Below are 27,870 nucleotides of genomic sequence, written 5' to 3' on the forward strand. Positions count from 1 at the left end.
TCCAGAAATTCATTGGCTTTTAAAATGGTACCAAAAAAAAAAAAACCCCGCAATGAAAAACAATGAATTAAAACAATATACAGTGACATGAAGATTTGTCCATAATATCATGTTAAGTGAAAAAAAAAATCAAACTTCAAAGTAACAAAATTAGCATCATTCTGTTACAGAAACAGAGGAGTCCAAAAATCCCTGGAGTTTGCGGCTGGGGGATTGGGAGAAGGAAGCAGCTTTCAGAATGCCTCCACATGCCTGAGGCTGGTGGCTGGTGTCTTTCATTATGTAAAATTGCTTGGATGCTTCCAAGGCCTCAGGTGGATGAGAGGAGTCTTGAACCAGGGGATGGTATGGAAAGCACACAGAGCCTACGTGGGGTTCTGTGAATGGTCAGAACTATTGGCAACACCCATGAGTCAGAGGACGCAGTCAGGGATATATAGGCAGCTGCGAACACTTTAGGGGGAGCACGCTCTGGGGCTGTCTCCCTCGCTGGTGGGTGTTTGCAGAGGTGCTCTGGAGAAGGAGAGGAGATCCACGCGGTTTACAGAAAGAAGACAGTTCGCAAGAAGGCTGAGAATCCAGGTGGTCCTGCATTGAGAGCTAGAGGGCACCACAGCACAGAAAGGACCTCCCCAATCAGATTGAATGACTGGCAGCTGCTGGTAAAGCAGAACTGTGCCTAGGAAGTAGGGAAACGGTGTTTCTGACCTCCCTAAAACTGGCTAGGTTTGGTAGAGGGGAGGCAAGGATATGTGTAACTGTTAAACAACTTTCTTTTCACTCAACTATAATATTCAGAGTTGTAATTCTGGCGGCGGGCAATCGGACCCCTAACTAAAGAGCCCGTGGGTTTGTTTTCAAGTGGAATAGCCCAGAGGTTCTGTAACAATTACATTTTTTAAAGTTTCAGTGACTACATTTTATAAATATCTGGTTTTTGACCATGGAGAAAATAACTTCAAAAGGATAGAATTACTGAGTAGGAAATCTCAAACCTCAGTTTTAAACCCTAATGTTGCTTACCTTATTGACATAATTGTTTATTATTTTCATAATTTTTTTATACAATAAGGCTTTTCAATGTGTTAATGCAGACAAGTGTTTGAGCACAAAGCTTTTAATGGAATATGATATAGACATTGAGAAGCTTTTGGATTTATAAATAGTCAAGACTTAAAATGTAAAATTATCAAATGCTTGAGCCAAACTTAGGAAAATAATTAACTAGATAAGTTAAAAAACCATACTTTTCTTTTATTTCTTATGCAACTGAAAATATTTTCAAACAGTTCAACTAAATTTAGTGTACAAATACATCCAAATTGCGAAAGATAGAAAAAAATTTTTTTAATCTTCACACAAGGCCTTTTTTTTTTTTTTTTTTTTTTACTAATTTTAGAGACAGGGAGGGAGAGAGAGAGAGGAAAACATGAATGCAAAAGAAACATTGATCAGTTCCTCCTGTACATGTCCCAACTGGGGATCAAACATGCAACCTAGGTATGTGCCCTGACTAGGAATCAAACTAACAGCCTTTTGATGTATGGGATGATGCTCCAACCCAGGCCACTAGCCAGGACAAGATGTATTTTTTTCTTTTGAAGAAGGAAATAGACAGATTATCAGGGAACGATTTCTTGATTTCCTTCCTTGGGAGGTTGGTCCAGCTGCTGGAATTATATTAATCTGGGGACTCTGTTAATTTGAGTGATCCGGAGCTTAACAAATGTCATAGACAGAGATATGGTAGACTAAATACAGTAAATGGAGTGTATTCAGGCATAGAAGCAGGCTTAAGAGGACAGCACACACTACCTAGTCCAGAATCTCAGGTTTGTTTTTTTTTAGCAACAAGGCAGTTATAGAGTACTAGGAGTATCTAATTATTTTTTACATTATTGAAAATATATATTTTTTTGCCTGTGGTTTCAATCTTGATATTTGCTTCAAATTCCATACCAAGCAAATCAGATACTATATTTAAGAACTTTAATTCTGAACAAATTGGTGATCCCTTTATATAATACATATTATATAAATATTTATGTATATTTATTATACATACAAATAAGTATACATTCTTATATATAAAATATGTATATACTTATCTATTATATATTTTATATTATAAAACCATTAAAAATTTTGTACTATGTAAAAAGTGAATTTTCACAGATGGTAGAAAATCTTTTAATTAATAAAAGGTAATAAAAGTTCTCAGATTGTTTGGATTAGCAATGATACTCAAAATTTTTAGTTATTACTCACAATACAACCATACAAGGGATAACTAACATATGACCACATCAAGACCCACAGAAAAGTGTTCATAACATTCTTATTCATAATAACCAAAACTGGAATCCAAATGCCATTAATAGAAAAATGGATAACTAAGTCGTGGAATAGGTATACAATGAAACCCTACTCGAGAATTAAAAGGTACTAATTCCTGATGCAACACTATAAATTTATCTCACAGATATTATATTGACAAGTACAAGGCAGGAGGAAGTCAAACGGAAGGCATTCCTTATTGTATGATACCATCTATATGAAGTTCAAAAACAGATAAAACTAATCTGTGGTGATTGAAATCAGAAAATGGTTATTTGGGGGGAGAGGATTTATCTAAAAAACTGGAAAGGAGCACAAAGGCACTTCTGTGGAATGATGAACATGTTCTATATCTTGTTTAGGTGGTGGTTACATGTGTAAGAAACAAGGTCATAGTGACTCCCAAACCAGTAAAAAGTCATTAGTAACAAAGGGCAAATGTAATTAAAGGGTCTTAAGGGCAAATGTAATTAAAGGATCTTTGAGAGGGGAGCTGACAGCATTAGCATATTCACAAATCACAATAGGGGCATTTAGATGAACCCTTTAGATTGTAACTCGGGAGTATCTGGTCATGGAGAAACGGGGAAGAAGGAGGGGGAGGGGAAACTAGTTGCGTTAGGGAGGGGAAGCTAATCGCTCTCACTTTCGGGTGGCAATTTTAGGGTGGAGAAAATAATCACTTTAGAGTGGTAACTTTAGGGTGGAAAAGATAATCACTGTAGGGTGGCAATTTCAGGGTGGGGAAGCCAAGACTATAAAACCAGTCTCCTTTGTCTACTTGGTGCGCACATTCTCCTGGCTGAGGGTGCGCCCAGCTCTGCAGACTCGTGAATAAAGGCCTCGCTTTACTGCTCAAGTCCTGTGTCCCAGTTTTTATTGTGAGCGTTTCTCACACATGAGTACATAGAACTTAAAAGTCATCAAATTGAAGTAAGATTGAAGATTTTTACTATATGCAAATTATACTTCAACTTTAAAAAGTTATTGTACAAAGTGCTTTTATTAAGTAAAGTTAGTGCCATAGTTTATTAAACCATTCCTCTAATGTTGGACATTAGTTTTTTCCACTTTTTCACAATTATAAATTATAATACAATAAATCTTTGTGTATATATTACATTGATCCATATGAAATTACCAATCTTCAACATTTCGACCTATAAAAATGGCAAGTCCCTATGTTCCAACATAATGTATTTTTAATATTTTGGATCATTCCCTTAGGTTAAACTTTCAGAGTTGGGAGACTTGAGCAAAACTTATGAACACAATAGGCTGTTGACGCGTTAAAATGCTTTTCTTACCAGTTTGACAAATGTATACTTCCTACTAACTTTTATGAAAGTGTCTACTTGCACCTTAATATTTTTAATTCTTTATCATTTGATAGCCGCTTTCATCCCTTCCATAACCGTATGAGGTCTCTTCTATCTTACCAGCACTTGGTAGCTCTCTTCTTCCATCATGTATGTGTGTACACATGTGGGTATATAAGAAAACAACTTCTGGAAGACAAGTACAATTTCATTTTTCTTTATCTCTTAAACTAGTACCTTGTGCATGTCATTCATTCATTCTATTGAGTTCACACAGCGGGCCGGTAACTGAGATACGTGCAACAGGCATTCAAAGCAGATAACCTTTTATTTCTCATTCAACATTCCTGTCCCGCGTTTTAAATTTCCATATTGAGATTTTCTCATTTCTATGGTGCACTAATCCGGAAACAAAAGCTCTGAAAATTTAGCTTTTAAATGTTTTGACTACGAGGGGTCCTTCCGTTGGCCCTGTTAATAATTCCTTAAAATGCACCCGAGCGCCATACTCTGGAGGACTTCAGAAGGGGATAGTAAAATCGAGGGCAGCCTGGTGGTGCATCCCGGGACTTTTTACCGAAGTTCGAAGGGCGCCAGGGTCATAAATTTCTCTATAAGGACACCGGTGTAAAGAACACGCAAATAAATCATGGCAGCACGAGCTCACTGTAGTTCCGGGAACGCCCGCAGCCCCTCCCCACTCCACCCCTTGGCCTTACTGAGGGTTGGGAACCGGGGCGGGGTGGGGGCGGAGGGGGTGGGGCGGAAACCGGTGGACTCGCCTCTCTCGCGGAGTCTGAGACGCGCCCCGCCCCGCTCCGTCCCTGGCGCGGGCCGGGAGCCCCGCCCACCTTGCTGGAAAGGGCGGGCCGGCGCTGGGGCACACCTCCTGCCGTCGGGTTCGGGCGGGGGCCGCGCGTAATCGGTGCTGCGCGCGGGCGCCATGAGCGCGCTCCCGGGCCAGTGACAGCCTCGGGGATGGACTGTAGATCCGTCTCGGGAGAGGGGCCGAAGCGCCCGCTGGACCGCCGGAGGCTTCTGCTCTTCTTACTTGCTAGCCACCGCGGAAGCCTAGGCTGCTGCGGCGTTCCGGCGCGCCGCTGCCTGTCTGCGCTCCCGGAAGGTCGAGGGGCTCTGGGCCCCCGTGCCCCGGCGGCCCGCGGCGCTTCCCGTGCCTCCGCGCTGCTCCTGCTGGTGCTGGTGCCCTCTCCACGCCTGGCCGCCACCACCCAGCGCCGACCACTAGGAGACTGGGAGCGCTCGCGCCCGGGGACCTCGGCTCCCCTAGCCGGGCGAGCCGGCTCATGGAGGTGCCGGCCGGGCCCCGCCCCGCGTGTCGCTGGTGCTGCCCGCCCCCTCCACCTGTGCCACGCCTGGGTGCCCGCCCTCGCTTCCTCGAGGAGAGGTAAGATCAGGCGGTCGGAAGTAAGGGGTCTCGCCTCGCGGAGCTAGGGCAGCGGGGCGGGGAGGCGGGGAGACCCAGAGGTCACTAGAGGTCATCAGGCTTCCCCTGGGGCGTGGGGACGAAGGTCTGTCTGGCCCCGCCCTTTTGGTCCGCCGTATCCTGGTGTTGGTCAGCTAAGATTATCTGAATTACTCGGAATGCCGGCACAAAGGTTTTGGCGCAAAATTGAAATGGGATTTGGGGAGGGTGGTGCGTGCTAGGGCATTGAGCTGTTGCACACGTACATGTACTCACATTGTCCCGACTCGGTGAAAGGTGTGCAGGAGGCTTGCAAGTGTGAAAAGTGGAGCTCAGGGAAATGAAGGGATTGTTTTATAAATTAATTTTAAACTCAGATGGATTCGTTAATTCATTTATTAAGCACTAGCGCCTACTCTGTGCCTGGCACTTTGCTATATATTTGGGACCTATCAGTCAACAAAATATTTTCCTTCTTGGAGCTTAAGTCTAGCAAAGGAGATGATATACATATATGTTCAGATAGATATAGATACAATTTTTGTATACATATACCATTTACATGTGCATACATAATATTTATATATACATAACCAGACAAATACTATAGGAAAGAATAGAAGTTTGGAAGTGAGGTGGGCCTCCAGTTACGAGTTTAATGGCAGAATAGGTTTCATTGAGAAGGTGACCTTTGACTACTCAAAGAGGGCCAGGGCAGTCACTGCCCTACATGAGATTAAGGAAATCTAAAAAGGCTCAATTTACTACATAGCAAATTGTTGATAAAAATTTCATCTTGAGTAATTATTAGCAAACCTGGCAAAAATATAACTTTGGGAGTATACTTTTCCATCAGTGACCAGTCTACCACTCTGGTAGCTTTTCCTTTTTTCGCAACAGAAATGCCCAGTAACTGTGGGCTGTGTCTAAAGTTTAAGAATACCTTTGGCTGGGGGAGAAACTGATTGGTAGAGCAACAGTGAACAAAGCTGACAGTGAACTCTGTCAGTGTCCTGCAGTAATTAAGAGTTGGAGATGGCTTAGAACTTATTTCTGTACTTTGCCTTTTGGTGCTCTTTTTTGACAAGCTGAAAACTTGTGATTTATTTTCCTCAGAATTTAAGATTATGGGTCAAAGGGAAGAGTGTTCTTTCTCATCAGTTTTCTGACATTGTATCCACAAGGTTTTACAGTTGGATTAGTCTCAAATGATGTCGTTCTTTACTGAGTGTGTATGGATTCATAAATATGGGGAAACACAGCCAAGATAGTTAAGGAATTGTGTACCCATTAACCATCAACAAATGAGAGTTTTGTTCCTTTATTTTCAGCCTAGTAGTTTGCTTAGTGCTGAAGGTTCTAAGTAGGGCTACTTAGACTTAAGGATGTTACAAATAGGAAATTTGTGCTTGATACCCTCCTCTGGTCAGGGCTAACTTTGGGCTTCTTCTGTGTTTTTAATATCCTTTTGATATATTGAAGGTCCCCCAAAGGAGAATTTCATATTACACTTTAACATAGCTCAGTTTACTTGCTTCCTGGTTATTAGTAGGAATTTATAGTTTTTGAGCATTTTGTTGTCACAATAAAGAAAGAAAAGTGAGTCAGAGGTGTTCTGAATGTCAGAGTATTGCTGCATCCTCAGGCCCTTTGATAGAAGGCAAACTGGCATTCACCCTCTGTCAGCAGGGGTTGGAGGGCCAAGTGGGAGGTGGCCAGCCCTTTTCTCCACTTCTCAGATGGCAATATTTCTATGAAATAAGCTTGCAATTGAAATAAACTCCGATGAATTTTTTGGGGGAAAAATCTGCAGTTTCTAAATTGAAATTAGCTCTTGCCTAAAAAGTATTGATATTTTGTTTTATGTGTGTGGTATTTTGTTTTAAATCATAGGAATGATTATTTTGTTACTAGAAAGAAGGAATCTGGGATTAGACTAAGCCTGTCACTCTTCATAAGCCAGCTCTAGACTCAAATGTTTTCAGGATTCCTAACCCATGGCACAGTCCAGCACAATTCTAAGATAGGTGGGTGGCCAACAGAGAGCCCCTTGAGAGGGGCATTTATTAATTCACTCACCTATAATGTTTCTAGAGCTAGGTCTGTTCTGTGTCAGCAGACATTAAGGGTCTCCTCAGGGAATTTTTTTTTTGTCTCAGAACTAGAGATAAAGAATGAAAAAAGAGGTAGTCATTTATGTGAAAAGGGAAGAGTATAGGTAAAGAGCAACACTTGCTGTTCCTATGATTTTTGTAAGCATATAATAAAATATACTTCCCTTAGCACAGTATCTGCCACCTAGTAATTGATGATACTCTTAATATTTTTGCCATTGTTACTCTGTCTTCTGAACATGCTCCCAGGCCTTGACTTCACAGATGGCGGACACTCAGTAGCCAGTACCTAGACATTATGACTCTGACCCATAATCACAAGTGGCTGGGCCCAGCAGGGCCTAACAGAGGTTAAGAGGCTCGCTGTGCCTACTAACTGGCATTGTGACCTGGGGCAAGTGTCTCAACTTCTCTGAGCCTTATTTTCCTTGTATAGAAAATGAGGGTCATAATAAGACCTACATCCCCCGATAGGATTGAGCTGAGGATCAAATGAGTTACTGCATGAACATCCTTTAGCACAGTATCAGGCACATGGTAAGCACCTTTAGATATTAACTATTCACATTACTATTGAGCCATGTGACTACAAGTTTTGAGTACAGTAGTCCCTCTCTACATCGCGGTTCACTTATTGTGGCCTCACTGTATTGCGGGATTTTTAAAAATATTACATTTAATTTATCGCGGATTTTTTGCTGTATTGCGGGATTTTGTGATACTTTATACATATGTTGTTAAAGGTACGTAGGTTTAAGAGTGTAGAATATGTTTAAGAACATAAGTAGTGTTTATAAAAGTGTGGAAAAAGTTAAGGGACTGGGAATGGTTTATAAGTGTGCGGGAAGGGTTTATAAAACAAAATATATATAAATACTAAAATAAATGTAAGGTTCCTACTTCGCAGATTTTCACTTATTGTGGAGGGGTCTAGAACGTAATGCCCGTGATAAGTGAGGGAATACTATACCTGTTATATGCCAAGGAGTGTTCTAAGTGCTGCAGATATAGTAGTGAACAAAACCAGACACACCCTGACCTGGCAGAGCTTAGATCAGTGATTTTCAACCTGTGGGTCGCGACCCCTTTGGGGGTCGAATGACTCTTTCACAGGGGTCCACCTAAGACCATCAGAAAACATATATAATTACCTATTGTTTTTGTGATTAATGACTGTGCTTTAATTATGTTCAATTTGTAACAATGAAAATACATCCTGCATACCAGATATTTATATTATGATTCATAACAGTAGCAAAATTACAGTTATGAAGTAGCAACAAAAATAATTTTATGGTTGGGGGTCACCACAACATGAGGAACTGTATTAAAGGGTCGCAGCATTAGGAAGGTTGAGAGCCACTGGCTTAGATTCTAGGGGGAGAAGGCAAACAATAAACAAGTAAATATAATATCTGATAAGGGGAAGTGCAATGAAGAGCATTAAAGCAGGGTGGGGTCTGTTGATACAGGTGACTAAGAAAAGGGGTAACCTTGAGCTGTTCATCAAATGTTTGGGATTCTCCTTCCAGACCTTTATGACTTGCTTTGGCCAATGAAATGTGACTAGAAGTGGTAGGTGTCACTTTTGAGTGAAACTGCAGAGCTACTGTGTGATTTTCCACATCTCCTTGAAAAAAAAAAGACTTCCGTTCAGGATGGAGGCATAGGTAGACCCACTTTGCCTCCTCATGCAACCACAAAACGAAATTCCAACTAAATCTCAAAACAAATAACACCCAGAACTTTCAGAAAATCGAACTGCATGGAAGTCCAGCAATCAAGGATTTAAAGAAGCCACATTCATCCAGACGGGTAGGGTGGGGGAAGAGCAGCAGCAGATCAGGCACGGACAGCCCCACTTTCATGTGTGGTAGATAAAAATCAGGAGGGACACCTTGGGAGTGAGCAGTCCCAGGACCAGACCAGACCACACAGCCTGTAGTTCCAACACTGGAAAGATAAACTCCCATAACTTCTAGCTGTAAAAACAAGTGGAGGTTGGGGCAGCAAAAGAAACTGCCAGATTTTCAAAAAACCTTGCTTAAAGGGACCGCACAGTCTTAAAATGTAAGCAAACCAGCCCTGGCTGCTGTGGCTCAGTGGATTGAGTGTCGGCCTGCAAACCAAGTGTCGCTGGTTCGATTCCCAGTCAGGACACATGACTGGGTTGCACGTCAGGTCCACAGTTGGGGGCGAGAGTGAGAGGCAACCACACACTGATGTTTCTCTCCCTCTCTTTCTCCTTTCCCCTCTCTCTAAAAATAAATAAATAAACAAGCAAATAAATAAATTATTATTTTTTTAAATGTAGGCAAACCCACCCACTCTGGATTCAACACCAGGGCAACAGCCGGAAGGGTGCCAGTCGCATACAGGGAGTGGGTGAAGTGATTGGAAATGGTGCGAGCACCAGGCAAACCCCAAGAAGCCAGGCAACACCACAGTCTCCTCTTGAGCCCTCCTCCCACACAGAGCCACAAAGTAGCCAAGCACATTGCCCCATCCAAGCAATTACCTAAGGCTCCACCCCACATAATTTACAGGTGCCTTTTACAAGGAGTCAGAGCAGCTCTACCTAGTACACAGAATCAAACACAGGGCAGCTGCCAGATTGAGGAGACAAAGAAATACAGCCCAAATAAAAGAACAGAACAAAACCCCAGAAAAATAACTAAACCAAACAGAGAAAGCCAACCTATCAGATGCAGAGTTCAAAACACTGCTGATCAGGATTCTCAACTCATTGAGAATGGCAACAACATAAAAGAAGAAATGAAGGCTAAACTAAGTGAAATAAAGAAAAATCTATAGGGAACTAAGAGTGAAGGGAAGAAAACCAGGGTTCAAATCAACGATTTGGAACATAAGAAATAAACAGTCAACCAGAACAGAAAGAAGAAACAAACATTCAAAAGAATGAGTATAGTATAAGAAGACACTTGGACATTTCCAAACGTGCCAACATCCAAATCATAGGGATGCCAGAAGAAGAAGAGGATGAGCAAGAAATTGAAAACTTATTTGAAAAAATAATGGAGGAAAACTTCCCTAATTTGGTGAAGGAAACAGACATAGAAGTCCAGGAAGCACAGAGAGTCTCAAACAAGTTGGATCCAAAGAGGACCACACCAAGACACATCATAATTGAGATGCCAAAGGTTAAAGACAAAGAGAGAATCTTAAAAGCAGCAAGAGAAAAGGAGTACCCATAAGACTATCAGCTGATTTCTCAGAAGAAACTTTGCAGGCAAGAAGGAACTGGCAAGAAGTATTCAAAGTGATGAAAAGCAAGGACCTACAACCAAGATTACTTTATCCAGCAAAGCTATCATTTAGAATGGAAGGGCAGATAAGGTGCTTCCCAGAAAAGGTAAAGCTAAAGGAGTTCATCATCACCAAGCCATTATTACATGAAATGTTAAAGGAACTTATTTAAGAAAAAAAAGGTCAAAACTATGAACATTAAAATGACAACACCCTGGCTGCTATGGCTTAGTGGATTGAGCGTTGGCCTGCGAGCCAAGTGTTGCTGGTTTGATTCCCAGTCAGGGCACATGACTAGGTTGCACGTCAGGTCTCCAGTTGAGGGCGTGAGTGAGAGGCAACCACACACTGATGTTTCTCTCCCTCTCTTTCTCCTTTCCCCTCTCTACAAATAAACAAATAAATAAAAAATTTTTTAAAGTAATAAAAGTAAAATGACAACAAATTCACAACTATCAACAACTGAATCTAAAAACAAAAAAAGAAGGAAACAACCAGAATAGGAACAGAATCATAGATATGGAAATCATTTGGAGGGTTATCAGCTGGGAGGGGGAAGGGGAAAATGGGGGGAAAGGTGCAGGGATTAAAAAGCATAATTGGTAAGCACAAAATAGGTAGGGGGATGTTAAAGAATAGTATAAGAAATGGAGATGCCAAGGAACTTATCTGCGTGACCCATTGAAATGAACTAAGTGGGGGATAGCTGGAAGGAATAAGGGTAAGGGGTGTATGGGGGGAAAGGGGGAAAAAGTGGGACAAGTGTAATGATAAAATATACTAAAAAGAATAAAAAAGTACACATTTATGTAAAAAGGGGAGACAATATGTTAAGAGGAGAAAGAAGCTGATCAGATTTTCTTTCTAGACAGTCTTATGATTCATAGCTTAGAAATCATACAATTGAATTTTTGTTTTTAATATTTAGTCCTTCAGAATGGCAGGCCCTCTGCTAGATGCTAACAATACAAAAATGACTAAGATTGGCTCCTCTTGGGGATCGTAGACTAATAGAGGATACAGATATGGAAATAAGTGCTATGATAGAGCCACCTGTACTGGACTGAGAACACAGATAAGAGCAATAAAGGCTGCTCCCTGACCTGGGCGGAGTGGGTAGAGAGAGCCATAAATTATATAACCATAACCAGAATGTAATGAGTGCTTAGGAAGTTGTCAAATTAAATGAAGAGGGTTAAAGAGGATGCTTAAAATTCACCATTTGAGAAAGGGGGGCAAACCAGGATTAAGGATGGAATACCAAAGAATGAAAGTTCAGAAAACAGAATAACTTAGGTGAATGTGGGCCAAATTGGAAAAGGCTTTGTATGCCCTGCCAAAAACTTTATAATATAGGCTAGTGTTTCTTTGAATCTAAGGGCCATTTTTTAACCATTAAACACACATACAGACAATAGTTGTTGCATTTCATATTTTGTCTGTCTACAGTATGTATTACAGAGTGATTATTGGATCTCTTGATCTTGTGTGACCACACAACCTATTCTTTCCAGGTAGCCAGTAAGTTGAGAACTACTGCTCTAGGCTTTACAGAGCAGAATCAGATCTGTGGGGTCCTGTCCATGCCATGTCTTTACTTTGCAGTTTCTTTTAGAGTGTGTAGGGGTGAGGTATTAAGAGTAGAAGTTGATAAGCTGAAGTATCTTTCTGGTCATTTAGGAGACCTGTTGAGAAAACCTTTGACCTTTGAGTTAGTAGATGACTGTTAATCTCTTCTACAACATCTGGCATTGTTGAAAAGTAAGCACAAATATGTAGCAAAATTTGGATGTAGCTGTGTTTATTACATTTAAATGAAAGGTTTTTATTTTATGTTGTCCATCTCATTTTTTCCCCCTTTGCTATCAAAATGTCTCTTTTCTCTTTTTTTAGTATGACTGTAATAGTAAGGAGCTATTATGTTTAAATGTCCTTTCTTGATAAATTACAAATTGACATTATAATTGTTCCATTTTTTAAAAAACTAGTATTGTGGTTCATGAAATACAAAAGCCGGGAAACCATTGCTATGCTATCTCCATCAAATGAGAACCTTGAAATAAATTTACAAAATGGGTTGGATCTGTGGCTAAGTGCATAGAAATTCATAAAAAATGGTAATGTACAAATTGTTAAATTCATCTCTCTAAAAATAGGCTTTTGCAAAGACATCACAAGGAAAGAAAAGTGACAGATCAATCTCTTATAAATAAGGACACAAAAATCCTCTAAAAAATACTAGCAAATCAAATCTTGCAGTATATGAAAAGGACTGTACACCATGATCGGACAGGATTTTGTCCCAGGAATACCAGGTTCATTTAAGATCTGAAAATCAATTTATGTAATGTAGCATATTAACAAAATAAAGGAGAGAAACCACATGATCATCTCAAAAGACAAAGAAAAAGAATTTGACAAAATTCAATACCCCTTCATGATTTAACTCTTTGTCTCTGTCTCTGTCTCTGTCTCTCTCTGTCTCTCTCTCTCTCTCTCTCTCTCTCTCTCTCTCTCTCTGCCAGGTAGATAAAGGGGCCTCTGTGAAAACCCACAGCTAATATACTTAATGGGAAAAGACAGAATGTTTTCCCTCTAACACAGTGGCCCCCAATGTTTTTGGGACCAGGGACTAGTTTCATGAAAGACAATTTTTCCACAAACAGCGCTGAGGGAGGCAGCAGGGAGGGGGAGAGATGGTTTCGGAATGATTCAAGTGCATTACATTGAAGCTCACTTCCTGCTGTGTGCCCGGTGCCTAATGGGCCCAGACCGGTACCTGTCTGCTGCCTGGAGGTTGGGGACCCCTGCTCTAAAGTCAGGAGTAAGGGATGTCTGCTCTCATCCTTACATTCAACACTGTACTAGAAGTTCTAATCAGGGCAGTTAGGGAAGAAACTGAAAAAGCATCCAGATTGTAAAGGAAGGAGTAAAACCACCACTGTTCACAGGTGATGACCTTGTATACAGAAAATTCTAAGGGATTCACTAAAAAACTATTAGAGGTAATAAACAAGTTCAGCAGGATACAAGATAAATATACTAAATGTATTTTTTTAAGTATACTTTACTGATTACGTTGTTACAGTACTTCTGATTTTTTTTTCCCCTTCGCTCCCCTCTGCCCAGTACCCCCCTTCCCTCCAGCAATCCCACCCCTCTTAGTTCATGTCCGTGGGTCATGTATGTAAGTTCTTTGGCTTCAACCTTTCCTATATTATTCTTAACATCCCCGTCTATTTTGTACCAACCGATTATGCTTTTGAGTCCCTGCACCATTTCCCCATTTCTCACCCTCCCCTTTCCCCCCTCCCAGCTGATAACCCTCCAAATGATCCCAATACCTATGATTCTCTTCCTATTCTGGTTTGCTTAGTTGGATTTTGTTTTTATTTTTTAGATTCAGTTGTTGATAGTTGTGAGTTTGTTGTCATTTTAAATGTATTTTTTTAAATACACAAAAATTCTATTTCTATACACTAGCAATGAACAATCTGAAAAATTAAACAATGATTCCCTTTATAGTAGCATAAAAAAGAATAAAATACTTAAGGATAAATTTAACAATATAAAATTTATACTCTGAAACCTACATAACATTATTAGAGAAATTAAAGATGTAAATAAATGGAAAGGCATCCCCATTGTTCATGGGTTGGAAGACTTTAATATTGTAAAGATGGCGGTACTACCTCCAATTGATCTACAGATTTAACACAGTTTCTATCAAAGTTACTGGTGACTTCTTTGTAGAAATTGACAAGCTGACCCTAAAATTCGTATGGAAATGCAAGGGACTCAGAATAGTCAAAACCAATCTTGAAAAGAGTTGGAGGACTCACTTCCTGATGTCAAAACTTACTACACAGTAATCAAGATAATATGGCACTGGCATAAGAACAGCCATATAGATCAGTGGAATAGAATGGAAGACCCAGTGATAAACCCTTACATTATAGTCCATTGATTTTTGACAAGAGTTACAAGGCAATTTAAGGGAGAAAATGGTGCTGGGACAACTGGGCATCATCCATATCTTTCAAAAGAATGAAGTTGAACCCCCATCTCACAATATGTACAAAAATTAACTCAAATGGATCAAAGATTTAAATGTAAGAGCTAAAACTAAAATAATTAGAAGAAAACACAGGTGTAAGTCTTTGTGTACTTGTTTTAGCCAGTAGTTTCTTAAATATGACACCAAAAGCACAAGGAACAAAAAAAATAAATTGAGCTTCATTATAATTAAAAACTTTTGTGCTTCAAAAGGCACTGTTGAGAAAGTGAAAGACAAATCACAGAATACTTGAAATCATATATATATTATGGAACTTGTACTAAAATATAGAGTCTTACAACTCAGTAATAAAAAGATACCCCCCCCCCTTTTTTAATAGGCAAAGGGTCTGAATAGATATCTCTCCAGAGAAGATATACAAATGTCCAATAAGCAGATGGAAAGGTACTCAGCATCATTAGCCATCTGGGAAATGCACATCAAAACTACCGTGAGATACCACTTTACACCCAGTACGGTACTTATAATAAAAAAGATAATAATGAATGTTGAGGATGTGGAGAAAGTGAACCCTCATGCACTAATGTTGGGAATGTAAAATGGCATAGCCACCTTGGAAAGCAGTCTGACATAACCTCGTAAAGTTAAACATAAAGTTACCCTGTAGTGCAGCAGTTCCACTCCTAGGTTTTTACCCAAGAGAATTGAAAACACGTTTACACAAAAGCTTATACATAATATTTACAGTAGCATTATTCATAATAGCCAAGGAGGAAAAGACCCAAGTGTCCTCAACTAATGAATAGGTTAAATAAAATCGGTATATTTATACAATGGAATAGTATTTGGCAATAAAAAGAAATAAGGTGCTACATATACTTACTACAAGGTAGATGAATCTTGAAAACATCGTGCTAGGTGACAGAAACCAGTTACAGAATACCACGTATCTTACATTCTATTCACCTCCAGTGCCCAGAGGAGGCAACTCCATAGAGACAGAAAGTACATCAGTGGTTGCCTGGGAGTGGAGGCCTAGGGAGTTTGGTTTCTTTTGGGAATGATGACAGCATTCTAAGGTTGATTGTGGGGATGCTTGCACAGCTCTGGAAATATATGAAAAACAAACAAATTGTACTCTGGAAATGAGTGGGTTGTGTAGTATGTGAATTAGAGCTCCATAAAGCTGTTGTTTTTTTAAAAAAAAAGGACTTGGGAGGTATGCCTGATTTGTTCCTGTTGCTGAGTTGCTTTTGCTTACCATTAGGTCCCGTTTTGAACTTGATTATCCTTTCCCTTCTAGAGCTAAGCCTCTCCTCTGGGTGCCCACAACTGGAGCGCAGACACCAGGACTTCACCTCTTCTGGGAGTAGGAAGCTCTACTTTGACACCCATGCCTTAGTGTGTTTACTCGAAGAAAATGGTAATCCCTAATCTTTGGTCATTCAGTGCCATAGAAGAGCACAGTGAATTATTACTTCCCTTATGATTTCATCTAATTTCTCATATTTGTCTTTGACTTTAAGTCTCCAGGTAATTTTTTGGTCAGTCTCCATTTTTTAAGTCTTCATTTTTTGTTGAAGGACATTTCTACTTCATCAATACAATAGAGATTTTTCTCACACATTTTGTCCACATGAAGTGTGTTCTTTTAATATCACGTTAGAAATATAGTGTTAAAGATGAGAATCTAAGCACAAGTCAGCAAAACTCAGGAGTGGTTCTTATGACTACTGAAGCACAGAAGTGATAGTTTTATTGTGCATCTTGTGTGCTTTTATAATTTTTATGAAGTTAAAGTATTGCTGAGCAGCAGTTATTGATAATATCATGTCATTGTGTTCTTTTTAAAAAATATTCAGACTAACATTTTCCCTTATTGCTATTCATTCATTAATATAAAAGATTGCTCTGACATATATGACATTTGTTGAAAGTGTACTTTGTATATAGATAATATTCTCATATTTCACCTTATCTAGACAAATACACTACTTATCATTCTCTATATTGTGACACAGATCTCAAAATCAGAATCTTAACATATCATAGGCTATGTCTTGGAAATAAATATATCTGTGTTTATACTTCATTGTGTAGTTATTTATCCAGTTGTGCAAGATCGTATCTGAAAAGCTACCCTCTGTAGATGTGCAAACATGCCCCAGGTCAAGGAGATGAAATAAATCCTGTGCTCCTGTGGGGGAGTTAGAGACTCTGGGTTCAAGCTTTGCTGAGTTCCAGCCTAGGCAGTCCTTTCATCCTCAGTTTCCATTTCCTCATTGGTAGCATGAGCATGATGAGAATTCCAAAGAGCCTTTTGAATATTAAATGAAATAATGTTATTTAATGCACTTTGGAAAAACTGTCAAATGCTATATAATTTTTACAAGCTTTTCTTCTCAGACTTGAACTAGTAGTCCTTTTTCACCAAAAACTTATTTTATTGGTCTAAAAAGAAAAGTGGAAGTGAGAAGAGGGCCATCTAAAATATCTTGATAAATCAGAAGTCTTCCTACGTTTTTTCCTCTTCTTTCTTCTTGGTGGGCCTGTGTGTTTGTGTTCAAAATAGAAATATTAGAGACAGTGGGGCATTTCAACACCCACTTGGTGTTTGATGGTATTAAGGGAGCATCATTAATTTTGTTAAGTGTAACATTGGCAAGGTAGCTGCAGTGGGCTCTGGATGGCCACCAATCCTTCTTCCTAACGAGAGGTGCAATTCATATTCCCTTTCCTCCTTTAAACATTTATTTATTTATTTATACCTATAAATAAAATTGTATATGTTTAAAATATGATGTTTTGGTATATATACTTCCTGCTTTTCTTGATTTCAAACCTTGACCCATGACTACTTGCATATTTCAAGACCAGTGATGTGAGGACCCCACTGGAGTGTTACGAGGGTATGAAGGTCCTGGGATCAATGACGTATGTGCAAGTTGTCTGGGTTAGGGTACGGTCAGAAAGAACCCATCAAGGAATAGTCCCTTTTATCCTTTTTTTCTTCAGTTATGTCTCCTGATTAATGAAATTTCCTATATGTCTATAATCTCACTAACCCTGATGGGTTTTGTTCTCTCATTCCTACAAAAAAATAATTTGTATCTGGTAACTCAGCAGGTTTGCAGGCTTCGGCTTTTCCTTGTCCCCTTTCATCTTCCACAGGTGCTTGTTAAATTTTAAGGCTTTGGAGTTTATTTTATTATCAGTGTAAGTTCCTTTCCAGTCTCTATTTTACTTTTCTATATAACTGCCAAATATCATTGTTTAACTATGAACTTAAAGTTTTAAAAATTGCAAAAGACATGTACTTCTTTTAGAAATTAGGAAGATAGAAAAAAACATGAATAACTATTCTGAATCCCAATATTCGAAGTCTACATAATATTAACATTTTGGTGGGCAACCTTTTGGGTGATTTTTTCTAGATGTGCATGACCTACACATTGAAAATTAAAGGGTTTTGAATGAAGTGAAGGGAGTAGGTCTTTGAAGGTTTTTTTGTCTCCTTTAAAACTGTCTTGTTTTTTTAAAATTACAGTCTCATGCTTAATCTCATACAGATTATACCAGCTAAAACTTTATTCAAACAAATGTACCATTAATGACAGGAATCAATAGATTCTTCTGAAATTCTTACAGATGGACATATTTAATAGAAAGAATTACTTTCCAGGGACTTGGTTTTAAGCATTTTATTAGAATTTCCAATGTGAAATATAAATTACTATCTAAAGTTGTCAAAAACAGTAATACTGATCAATTGAATTTTTATGTCATTCAATTCAATATCATTTATTGAGTATGAAAGAATTTGTTTTTTCCTGTTTGGGCCCACAGCATTAGTGACTAAAGAGAATTGTGGAGGAGAAAACCAAAAGAACTGATTTTAAAATGAACTGTCTTTGAACATTAACTAAACAGCTAAATTACTATTTCCGTAGTCAGTAATTTGACTGATTTATGCTGGATATAAAATAAGTGAGCTTTTCTACTTACTAAATTATTTGTTGCTAATACATACATTTTATAATGGAGGAAGTCACATTCATTGAAGAAAATAAAAATTATCTAGAATCTTTGTTAAATCACAGAAGTGGTAAATTGTATCTGTAATGTTGAGTCTTGCTTTTTTCCACTTGACCCTGCATGGCAGGCGTCCCCTATGTTATTAGATATTCTCTGAAAACATGATTTTTGACAGCTAGGAAGGACATTAGAGAGAAGTTAGCCCAACTGCTCATGTTGCATGAAGAAACAAACTCAGGTGTGTCATACTTGTCCAGAGTGACAGACACATCATAGCCTGTGACTGGTCTCCTCTTCCTCCTCCCATAAGCTTTTGCCTGCTTCTAAATTCAGACATTTACTTTAATGTCTATGTTTGTTTTCTCCCTTTCTATGTAGGAATTTTTTTTTTTTTTACAACTAGATTCTCCTGAGTATAATTGTCTTTGTGTATTTGCTTAGGGTTTACTACTCAGCAAGCAGAAATCATTGTATCTTCATTGGTCAAGATCACGGAGGCCAACATGGATATCGTCTACAAAGACATGGTCACCAAGATACAACAGGTTAGCTTTGTCAGGGTACTGTTGTGAATTTGAGATCTAAAGGAAGGGTGTCATTTGTAATATATATTTTTGGATAATGTTCTGTTGAAAAGTGTGTAGAAATTTTAACCACAGTTGAGAGGCAAATTATTACAGTGGCATAAAAAGTATTCAAAGATATTTAGTGAACTCTTGTAGAATCATTATGCTTGAAAACTCAACTGTGCTTGAAAACCGACAGTTTCAGTCCACCGTACTTGAATAAATGGACATGTAGCCAGAATTACAGGGGTGTGTTTCTGAGCCACTGGTCCTCAGACTGCCACCCTGTTTACTGTGATTCCATTGTTGGTAATACTGGGCTTGAGTTGTTATTCTTTTCCTTTTCGCATTTTGGAACAGAGGGTGACCTTGCTGAACCTCTTTCCTTGTAGTTTCTCATTAAGATGATGCCAGGTAGAAACTGAAGGAGGAGTACTTTCTACACTAGACTAGGTTATATGTTTTCTTTTTCTTTTCCTAGGAGATCACTCTTCAGCAGATAATGTCTCAGATCGCTAATGTGAAAAAAGATATGATTATTTTGGAGAAGAGTGAATTTTCAGCACTCAGAGCTGAAAATGAGGTAAAACTGTACAGCCACTTATAAAATGCTTTATATTCAGACATTGAGACATATGTCATTCACAAAAGTGCACAAGTAAGTGTACATCTTGATGAATCTTCATAAAGTATATACTACCAGTCAGAGCGAGAAGTACAAGATGGCCGGCACCCTAGAAGTCCTGCTTACGTGCCTTCTAGCCACTCCTCCCACAGCGGAGACCACTGTCTTGGGTTATATCACCATTGACTAGTTGTGCCGCATCTAGAACTTCAACTGATGGGCTCGTACATGTGTCTTGTAGCAGTAGGTTGTTCTTTTCCATTGCCTATGGTGTCATATGAACATGCCACATTACTGTGATGTATATTAGATCTGACATATGTTAGTGTTTACAAATAAATGTTGCTGTAAAATACCCCTTAGTTTCTTAAAGTGTGATATATGGGATCAGTATTTACATAAGTGCTATCTTTGCATCTGCCTTGTGTTTTCAAGCCTATTCAAGTCCCTAAAGGAAGTTCATTTATTAATTGTTTATATTAGTCTTAGTGTTTTAAGAAACCTAGAAAAGGTGTTGTTGTTGTTTTTTTTGTTGTTTTCTTTTGCTAGAAAAAGGTAGAATATGAAACTCTCAGAGTTGTCCTTGAAGTCATCTGTTTCAGGGTATTTAATTAAAAGTAAAAGGAGATACTAAAGAAAGCAAGGTCTCTGAATGCAAATCTGTATGTTAAAAAAAAATTTGTACCAGCCTGGCATGACAGGTAATCGCTTTTCCTCCTGAGACTATGCAGTTAAGGTGTATTCTGAACGTAGTCAACTTTGCGTTTAATATGGGAAGAACTTGTGCATATATATATGTTCTAATATTTGTTTATTACCAAGTTCTATATTTTTCTTCTAACCTTCTAAACATATCCTTGACTTGTTTCTTTTTCATGTGTTTTTAGAAAGTAAAACTTGAACTACATCGATTAAAACAACAAATAATGGTAAGATCCTCATTCCTGTTTCCTTGCTTGTTTGTAATTATATAAACTTAATAAATATAAAGTCAAAAATACTTTATATGGTCTTAAAACACTTTATTCTATGTTAAATATTTGTGTAATATGTCTCAAAAGTTCACATTGGAAGATTTAGCTAAGAACATAGCCAGTGAATAAATTATTGATGTCTGTAACCAAATTCATTAAGAAAATTGTGTTCTAAGAGGAATTAAATACTTTTATAAAAAGTTCTCTGAAGTAGCCACATGGAACCCTTATATTCTCTTAGGAGAGACTGTCTTTAGAGAATTACGTATGTTTTTTAAATGCTCACTGTGCCAATTGTTTATTTTATTTTATTTTATTTTTTATTTTTAAATTATTTATTTATTTATTTATTTATTTTTGAGAGGGGAAGGGAGGGAGAGTGAGAGGGAGAGAAATATCTATGTGAGGGAGAAACATCGGTTTGTTGTCTCTCTTATGTTTTCCAACCAGGGACCGAACCTGCAATTTAGGCATGTGCCCTGATTGGAAATCGAACTCACAACCTTTTGGGTTTATGGGACGATGCTCCAACTGAGTCACAGTGGCCAGGGCAGTTGTTTGATTTTTTTAAGTGGCAAGGATATTGATGTGAAAGAAGGAAAGCTTTTGATGCATGTCAGGAAGAAGGCTTTATCTAAACAAGAGTGTAATATTTTACTTATTCGAGTCCATCTCTGCTTTCCAAAGTTGTCTAAGAAACAGCTTTAATCATAAATTCCACAAGGGTAAAATCTTGAGAATCTTGAGATTAAAACCAACAGTAATCAACTCTGCTAATTTAAGCATACAAGGGAATTATTTGTGTACATAACTGGGAAAGATCAAGGCAGGGCTGTCTCCAGTATCACTAATTCCCAGCTCTGTGAGCTCCCATCCTGCCTGGGGTGACGGCTGGAAGCAGTGGAAGCAGCTTTCTCAGGTGTCACATCCTCAGCGGGTTTGGATTTCTTACTCTGGATTTCTTTCTTTCTTCATTGTTTGCCCTCCTTCTAGGATGAAGTGGTCAAAGTCCGAACAGACTCCAAATTAGACTTCAATCTAGAAAAAAGCAGAGTAAAAGAATTGGTATGTTTTCTTTATTAAAAACAGTATGAATTAAATTATTTGCTGAATGTAATGCTTGGTCAAGTCTGAGTTTATATACAGTTCACAAGTACTGTTAAATATTTACCTGTATATCATTTTTACACACAATTTTTCTTAATCTTAATTATATTTTAGATTAGCACTTAAATTAGATGCTTTCATAAGTAAAATTAAAATCTTGGTCAAATAAGTTTGGGTCTTTTTTTGTTTCAGAGATACTAAATTATGTATCACTTAGACATTAATAAAGAAATTAAATGCAATCTTGGTCTATTCATACTGACTTAAACCTCCACAGGTTCTGATTTTACAAAAGTTAAGTTGATAATCTAATTTGAATAATATTAAGTTATTAATATGAAGTAATATTAAATTCTATACCGAAATTCAAGATTTAAAAAATATCTCCATATTTTTTTTTCTTAAAATGAGTTATCTTAATGACTTTACTGCATTATTTTGAAATGCAAATTCTAAATGATTAAATTGAAACTTTTAGTTAGGAAAAGTAGTGCTGCATATTTGTTACCAAAAAGATATCACAAAGTGTAGGTCGTAAATAAGCTGAAGCAGATATATACCTGTGCAATAACTGTGGGGTCATGCACTGGAAATACAGCTCTGTTGCCCTTGTTTTCCAAAGATAATGCATATAAATACAATTTTTTCCCCTTGGCTTTCATAGTAACATTTTTAAATTGAATTGTAATTAACAATATATTAGTTTCAGAGTACAACATTATGATTTTATATTTGTGATACAGAATGATCACCACAATAAGTTCAGTTAATATCCATCACCATATTATATAGTTAAGGAATTTTTTTCTTATGATAAGAATTTTAAATATTTACTCTCTCAGCAACTTTCTAATATACAGTACAATATTATTATAGTTGCCATGTGACACATTATATCCTCAGTACCTATTCATATTTTAACTATATATTTGTACCTTTTGACCCACTTCACCCAGTTTTGCTTACCCTCCATCCCTTGCCTCTGGCAACCATCTATCTGTTCTCAGTATCTGTGAGCTCCTGAGGTCCCTTGTTTTTTTAGATTCTACATGTAAGTGAGATCATACAATATGTATCTCTCTGTCTGACTTATTTCACTTAGCATGATGCTCCCAAGGTTCATCTGTGTTGTCACAATGGCAATATTTTCTTCTTTTTAGGGCAGAATAAAAAAGATCTATATATTATACAAGGATATATCTCAAATTTTCTTGATTTATTCATCCATTCGTGGACTTTTTGGTTGCTTCCATGCCTTGGTTATAGTAAATGCTGCTGTGGATATGGGGTACAATACAATAAGTTGTATGTTTTACTCTTTATGTGTTGGGTTACCTCTGATTTTTAACCTATCTATATTCTTCAGGCTTTATTTTAATTTGATAATATTTGGCAGATGCCTTTTTTTTTTTTTTTTTTTTTTTTTTAGCATAATGTGAAATAGGGTGTATAAAGCATTTTTCACTAACACAGAACTGGATACACTGCAGAAACTGAATGCTCACAATTGTTCATTGTTTTCTCATTTTTCGCAATTTGCTTTTAACCAAAATGTGCTACAGTGATAAATGAAACTAATACCTAAACTCAGACAAGTACTTCACTATATTTTTTTACTGCCTCTGGATTTCAAGAGTTAAGCTGAGTTTTGTTATACCAAATAATTATCGTGTTCATGTAACCTGTCTTTCTAGTCTTAAAACACACTTTTCAGACATAAAGATTAAATCCCTTAGGATCACTAAAATATTTAGTGATCACTAGCATGTGACTAGTATTGTATCTAGAAGAGGAGAGACTCTCTTAGTTACCTTTGTCCTTATGGTTTGTGAATTTAGCAAACATTCTGAATTCACTTGATTTAAGAAGATGCCTATTTTTAACCATGCTAGAAAGGAGTACCTAGAAGATTGGGAAGTAGGGGATGTGAGTGTGGATTAAAGCCAGTGGATTTATGTGATTTACTGCTCTAGCTGAGAAGTTGTTCTTGGTAATCCTAAACTTAGATTACTTTGAAGTGCAAGACAATAGCATATTGTTATTCAACTAGCATGCGTTTAACATGCGTTGATGAAGATGAGTTATTTAACCCTCTCATATCCTTGTTTAATAAAGTTGTGATATTGTGCCATTTTACATTAACTGTGGTGATATTTACAGCCGGTTTCAAAAGTACTATGGCCTATAAACTGTTTTGGGATGCAGGAAGATGGAACTTACTTTAAAAATTATGGCAATATCAAGATGTGGGCTTTTTGTTTCTCTTGCGTCTCAATCAGTATTGATTTACTGAAGGCCTGACTTTAAAAGTGTGAAGAAAATCCAGTTCCCCTCTGCCCTCTGGTGGTAGTCAGATGCATAGCTCTCTCCTCATCTAAGGCCCTGGCATTTAAAGACCAGAGATGAGTGAGCATTCTTTTGGTCCTATGACCAAAGTCTGGGTTTGGGGTTTGGGGGCTTTTTCTTCTTCTTTTTAAATTTACAAGCTATGCTGTTTTTATACTCTACCCCCTGGTACACCCAGGGGAAATTTTTATAGTTATAAAGTTTCTAGGTACTTCAAAAGCATTATTTTCTCCTATAACAATATTAATCTGGTGAAAAAATTTTAATTTTTTCACTTACATTGTAGATTTGCATTTGTTCAGTTAAATCCTAATACTCATTACTGAGGAGATATGAGATATGTCTGACTTTAGTCTCAGTGTCAACAAAATTCACCAAATCTTTGCGCAGACATTATAATATAGCCAAAAGCAAGATATCATTTTAATTCTGGGTAGAACTAGTTAGTTCCTTTAGTAACACTGGATTGTGGCTATGCCCAGGTGAATTTGTTTGTTTGTTTGTTTTAAGTTAAATAAGATGAGATACTGTATTTCTTGTAATAACATTGTTTAATAATCACAAGGCGACATCCATATCACAGAATAATATTCCTTGAAACTATTTTTTCCCAATTTTATACCTTTCCTATCTTTTGTCTGAGCCTCCGGTTTTGTTTGTAATTGTGATGGGATATCTACTACATGGAATTATTTCCCACTTTTTTAGCTCTTTCCTGTCAAAGCCAAAAAGGGTGTGACTCAGCATCCATTTAAATTGTTCCTGAGAATGCTGAGTAGTGGGAGGGACTGAGAGACATCAGCGAAGAGATGAGAAGAGAAGAACATAGCAGAGAGGAAGGTGAAGGGTGACCAAAGGGAATCCAGATATTACAGCAATGAATGAATGTAAATAAGAAACCTAAAAAAACAAACAACAACAACAACAAAAACAGATCTAAAGAAGAGGGTCAAGTAGGCTACTTTATTCTGGAGGCAATTTGGAGACAATTTCCAGTGTTACATATTCTTAGAGGTAGTGAGACCAGAATGTTTAAGACTAGAAAAGGAGGAGGAAGAGAAAGAAATAAATCAGAATCTGACCTATGTGACATGTTTGTTTCAGTATTCATTAAATGAAAGGAAGCTGCTGGAAATGAGGACAGAAATGGTGGCATTGGTAAGAAATGAGACTGACTTTTCTTGGTCATTTTATTCATCTCTGCTTCATCCTATGCATGATTGCTATTATTTGTAGTGGTGTGTTATAGGAAAATATATGCAGGCTTAGTGTTATAAGGATGTTTTTTAATTGTAGTAAAATAAACATAAATGTTACCATTTTAACCATTTTTTAAAGTGTATAGTCTAGTGTCCTTAAGTACATTCACATTATCATACAGCCATCACCATTAACTAGTAACTCCCCATTTCCTTCTCCCCTCCGCCCCTGGCCACCCTCATTGTACTTTCTGTCTATGAATTTGACTACTCTGGGTACCTCGTGTAAGTGGAATCATACAATATTTGTCCTTTTGTGACTGGCTTAGTTCACTTAGCATAAAGTCCTCAAGGTTCATCTGTGTTGTGGCATGTGTCAGAATTTCTGTGCTTTTTAAAGCTGAACAATATTCAGTTGTATGGATATGCCACATTTTGATTATCCTTTCTAGACAGTCGGGTTGCTTCCACCTCGTGGCTATTATGAATAATGCTGCTATGAACATTGGAGTCCTTGTATTTTGAGTACATGTATATATACCTGGAAGTGGAGTATCATAGGATTTTTTTTGCACTTAACCAAATACTTGGCTATCTTAATAAAAGTTAAAATCTTAGTGATTGAAGAATAACCAGGAATGGACATAGATTTTTAAATTATATTTTTAACTTATGATATGCATTTACTTCTTTTCCATCCTGTAATACTTGGGACCTCTGAAACCTATGAAAGAATATTGGAATATGCCTCTGGGATACTGTTCTGTTCATCCAGGAATTTATTTTCTTATTCATTACCTGAATTGCTAGCCATAGGGAACTACTTACTTGCTTTAGAATATTTAGTGAAGCATCTCCAGTGCTTTAATGCATTAACGAAATATAACAACCCCTTTATAACATCAGCCAAACTCACCACCCTTTGGGGGTAATTATGTATCTAATTTCACTGCATTATATTTGGGAAAGAACACAGATAGGCCTCTGATATAGCCAAGCCTCATCATGACAAATCACTTGGTGTTTGAACTATAAAAGAAGAAAACTTAAAAATGTGAATAGAAATTGTGTCAAGGTGGCCACTGTTGCTTTTAGATTATTGAAGATTCTGTTCATTTTTTAGGAGTATTTTTGTATATCCCTTTCATTAAGAGGAGACTAGGACACATTTATTGCCGTTGAGAACAGACTGGCTGCATAACGTTAATCTTACTTGTAGAGTAATCTATAATGTACAAAAGCTTTTTCTTTTTTACATAGATTATCATAGGTGATTCTCATATGTGTAGAGGTAGAGCTAATGGGTTTTTTTTTCTTTTTTCAAACAGAAGGAAACAGGCCTAAATATATTAAAGGCCCTGACCAATGTAACATAGCATGAGGATAGTAGAACTAAGACTGAAGCCCAAGTCTCCTTGATCTTACCCCCGTTCCCCTTGACTGCACCCTGTTGGGAAGGAACTCTCAGGACTAACAGCAGAGGAGATGGTATACCCCAAGTGTTTTAATGCTGTGAACCTCTTTGTTTTAAAAGTATGCCCAGCAAGATCGGGCTGTCACCCAGACGGACAGGAAGATAGACACTGAGGTTGCTGGCCTCAAAACCATGCTCGAGTCGCACAAGCTTGATAATATTAAATATTTAGCAGGTAAGCTGTTTGTATGTCAGTACTTAAAACAAGCTGAAAAAATAAATAAAATCTATAAAATAAGTGATTCCATTGTATTTCATTGGTTCTAATATATTTTTTCATAATTTAATAACTTTGAAATGGGTAAGCATCTTATAATTCCCAATAGAGTATCATATTATAATGGGCAATATTTTTCTTAGAAGGAAATAAAATGATGTACTTTACAGTCAATGGAATCTTAAATTTCTTAAGATGCTATCCTTGAACTGTAGTTATTTTAAAAAATGTTTAAGTGAAATTCAAGACAGGGAATATTTTATGGATAGAATGAAAGGCTTTTGAGTTTTTATCTTTCTGCTTGTAAGGAGTTATTTGCAAGTTTTGAGCCAAACAAGGGAATAAAGATTCATGCACATACACACACAAAAATTAGCCATTATTTTAACTCAAATTTAGTATTTTGGGTTAATCAATATTTTATAGTATTTAGAAGTGAAATTTTGCTTATAAAATGGTTAATAAAGGGTATTTCCCTGTGTAGGACGTATACATATACTTTGTAATCACAGACTTTTTGTGATTCTAAACTTTTATTGAAAAGTTTTCTTGAATATTGGATACATTGTACTTTGTAGATGATGATTTCAAGCTATGGAGGGTTTTTTTAGGGACAGGTGTTTCATGGATGTGGCAGATCGGTGAACAAGTTTCTTAGTTTTTTTTCCCCCCTTGGTAGATAGGTCTGTCTATGTTTTCTTAATAAAAAAATGTTCTCTCAAGTAACTGTTAATATAACTAATACTGTGCTCAATTATTTTTTTTCTTACAGGATCTGTATTTACATGCCTAACAGTAGCTCTGGGATTTTATCGTCTATGGATATAATAAAGTGTCTATTTAAAGACA

The 27,870-nt window shown here is 37.4% G+C and overlaps 1 protein-coding gene across 1 annotated transcript; it reads left to right on the top strand.

The window, feature by feature from the left end:
• The first annotated feature begins 4,547 nt into the window (after nucleotides 1-4,547).
• On the top strand, nucleotides 4,548-27,870 carry MCUR1 (mitochondrial calcium uniporter regulator 1). The gene is made up of 9 exons (XM_090269795.1): nucleotides 4,548-5,061; nucleotides 15,782-15,901; nucleotides 18,955-19,058; nucleotides 19,561-19,662; nucleotides 20,592-20,633; nucleotides 21,672-21,743; nucleotides 25,236-25,289; nucleotides 26,865-26,979; nucleotides 27,794-27,870. The coding sequence occupies exons 1-9, from the start codon at nucleotides 4,635-4,637 to the stop codon at nucleotides 27,847-27,849; spliced, it is 1,092 nt and encodes a 363-aa protein (XP_090125921.1). The 5' UTR covers nucleotides 4,548-4,634; the 3' UTR covers nucleotides 27,850-27,870.

This window comes from Furipterus horrens, unplaced genomic scaffold, assembly GCF_987537825.1.
Source record: "Furipterus horrens unplaced genomic scaffold, mFurHor1.1.pri manual_scaffold_3, whole genome shotgun sequence".
NCBI lineage: Eukaryota > Metazoa > Chordata > Mammalia > Chiroptera > Furipteridae > Furipterus > Furipterus horrens.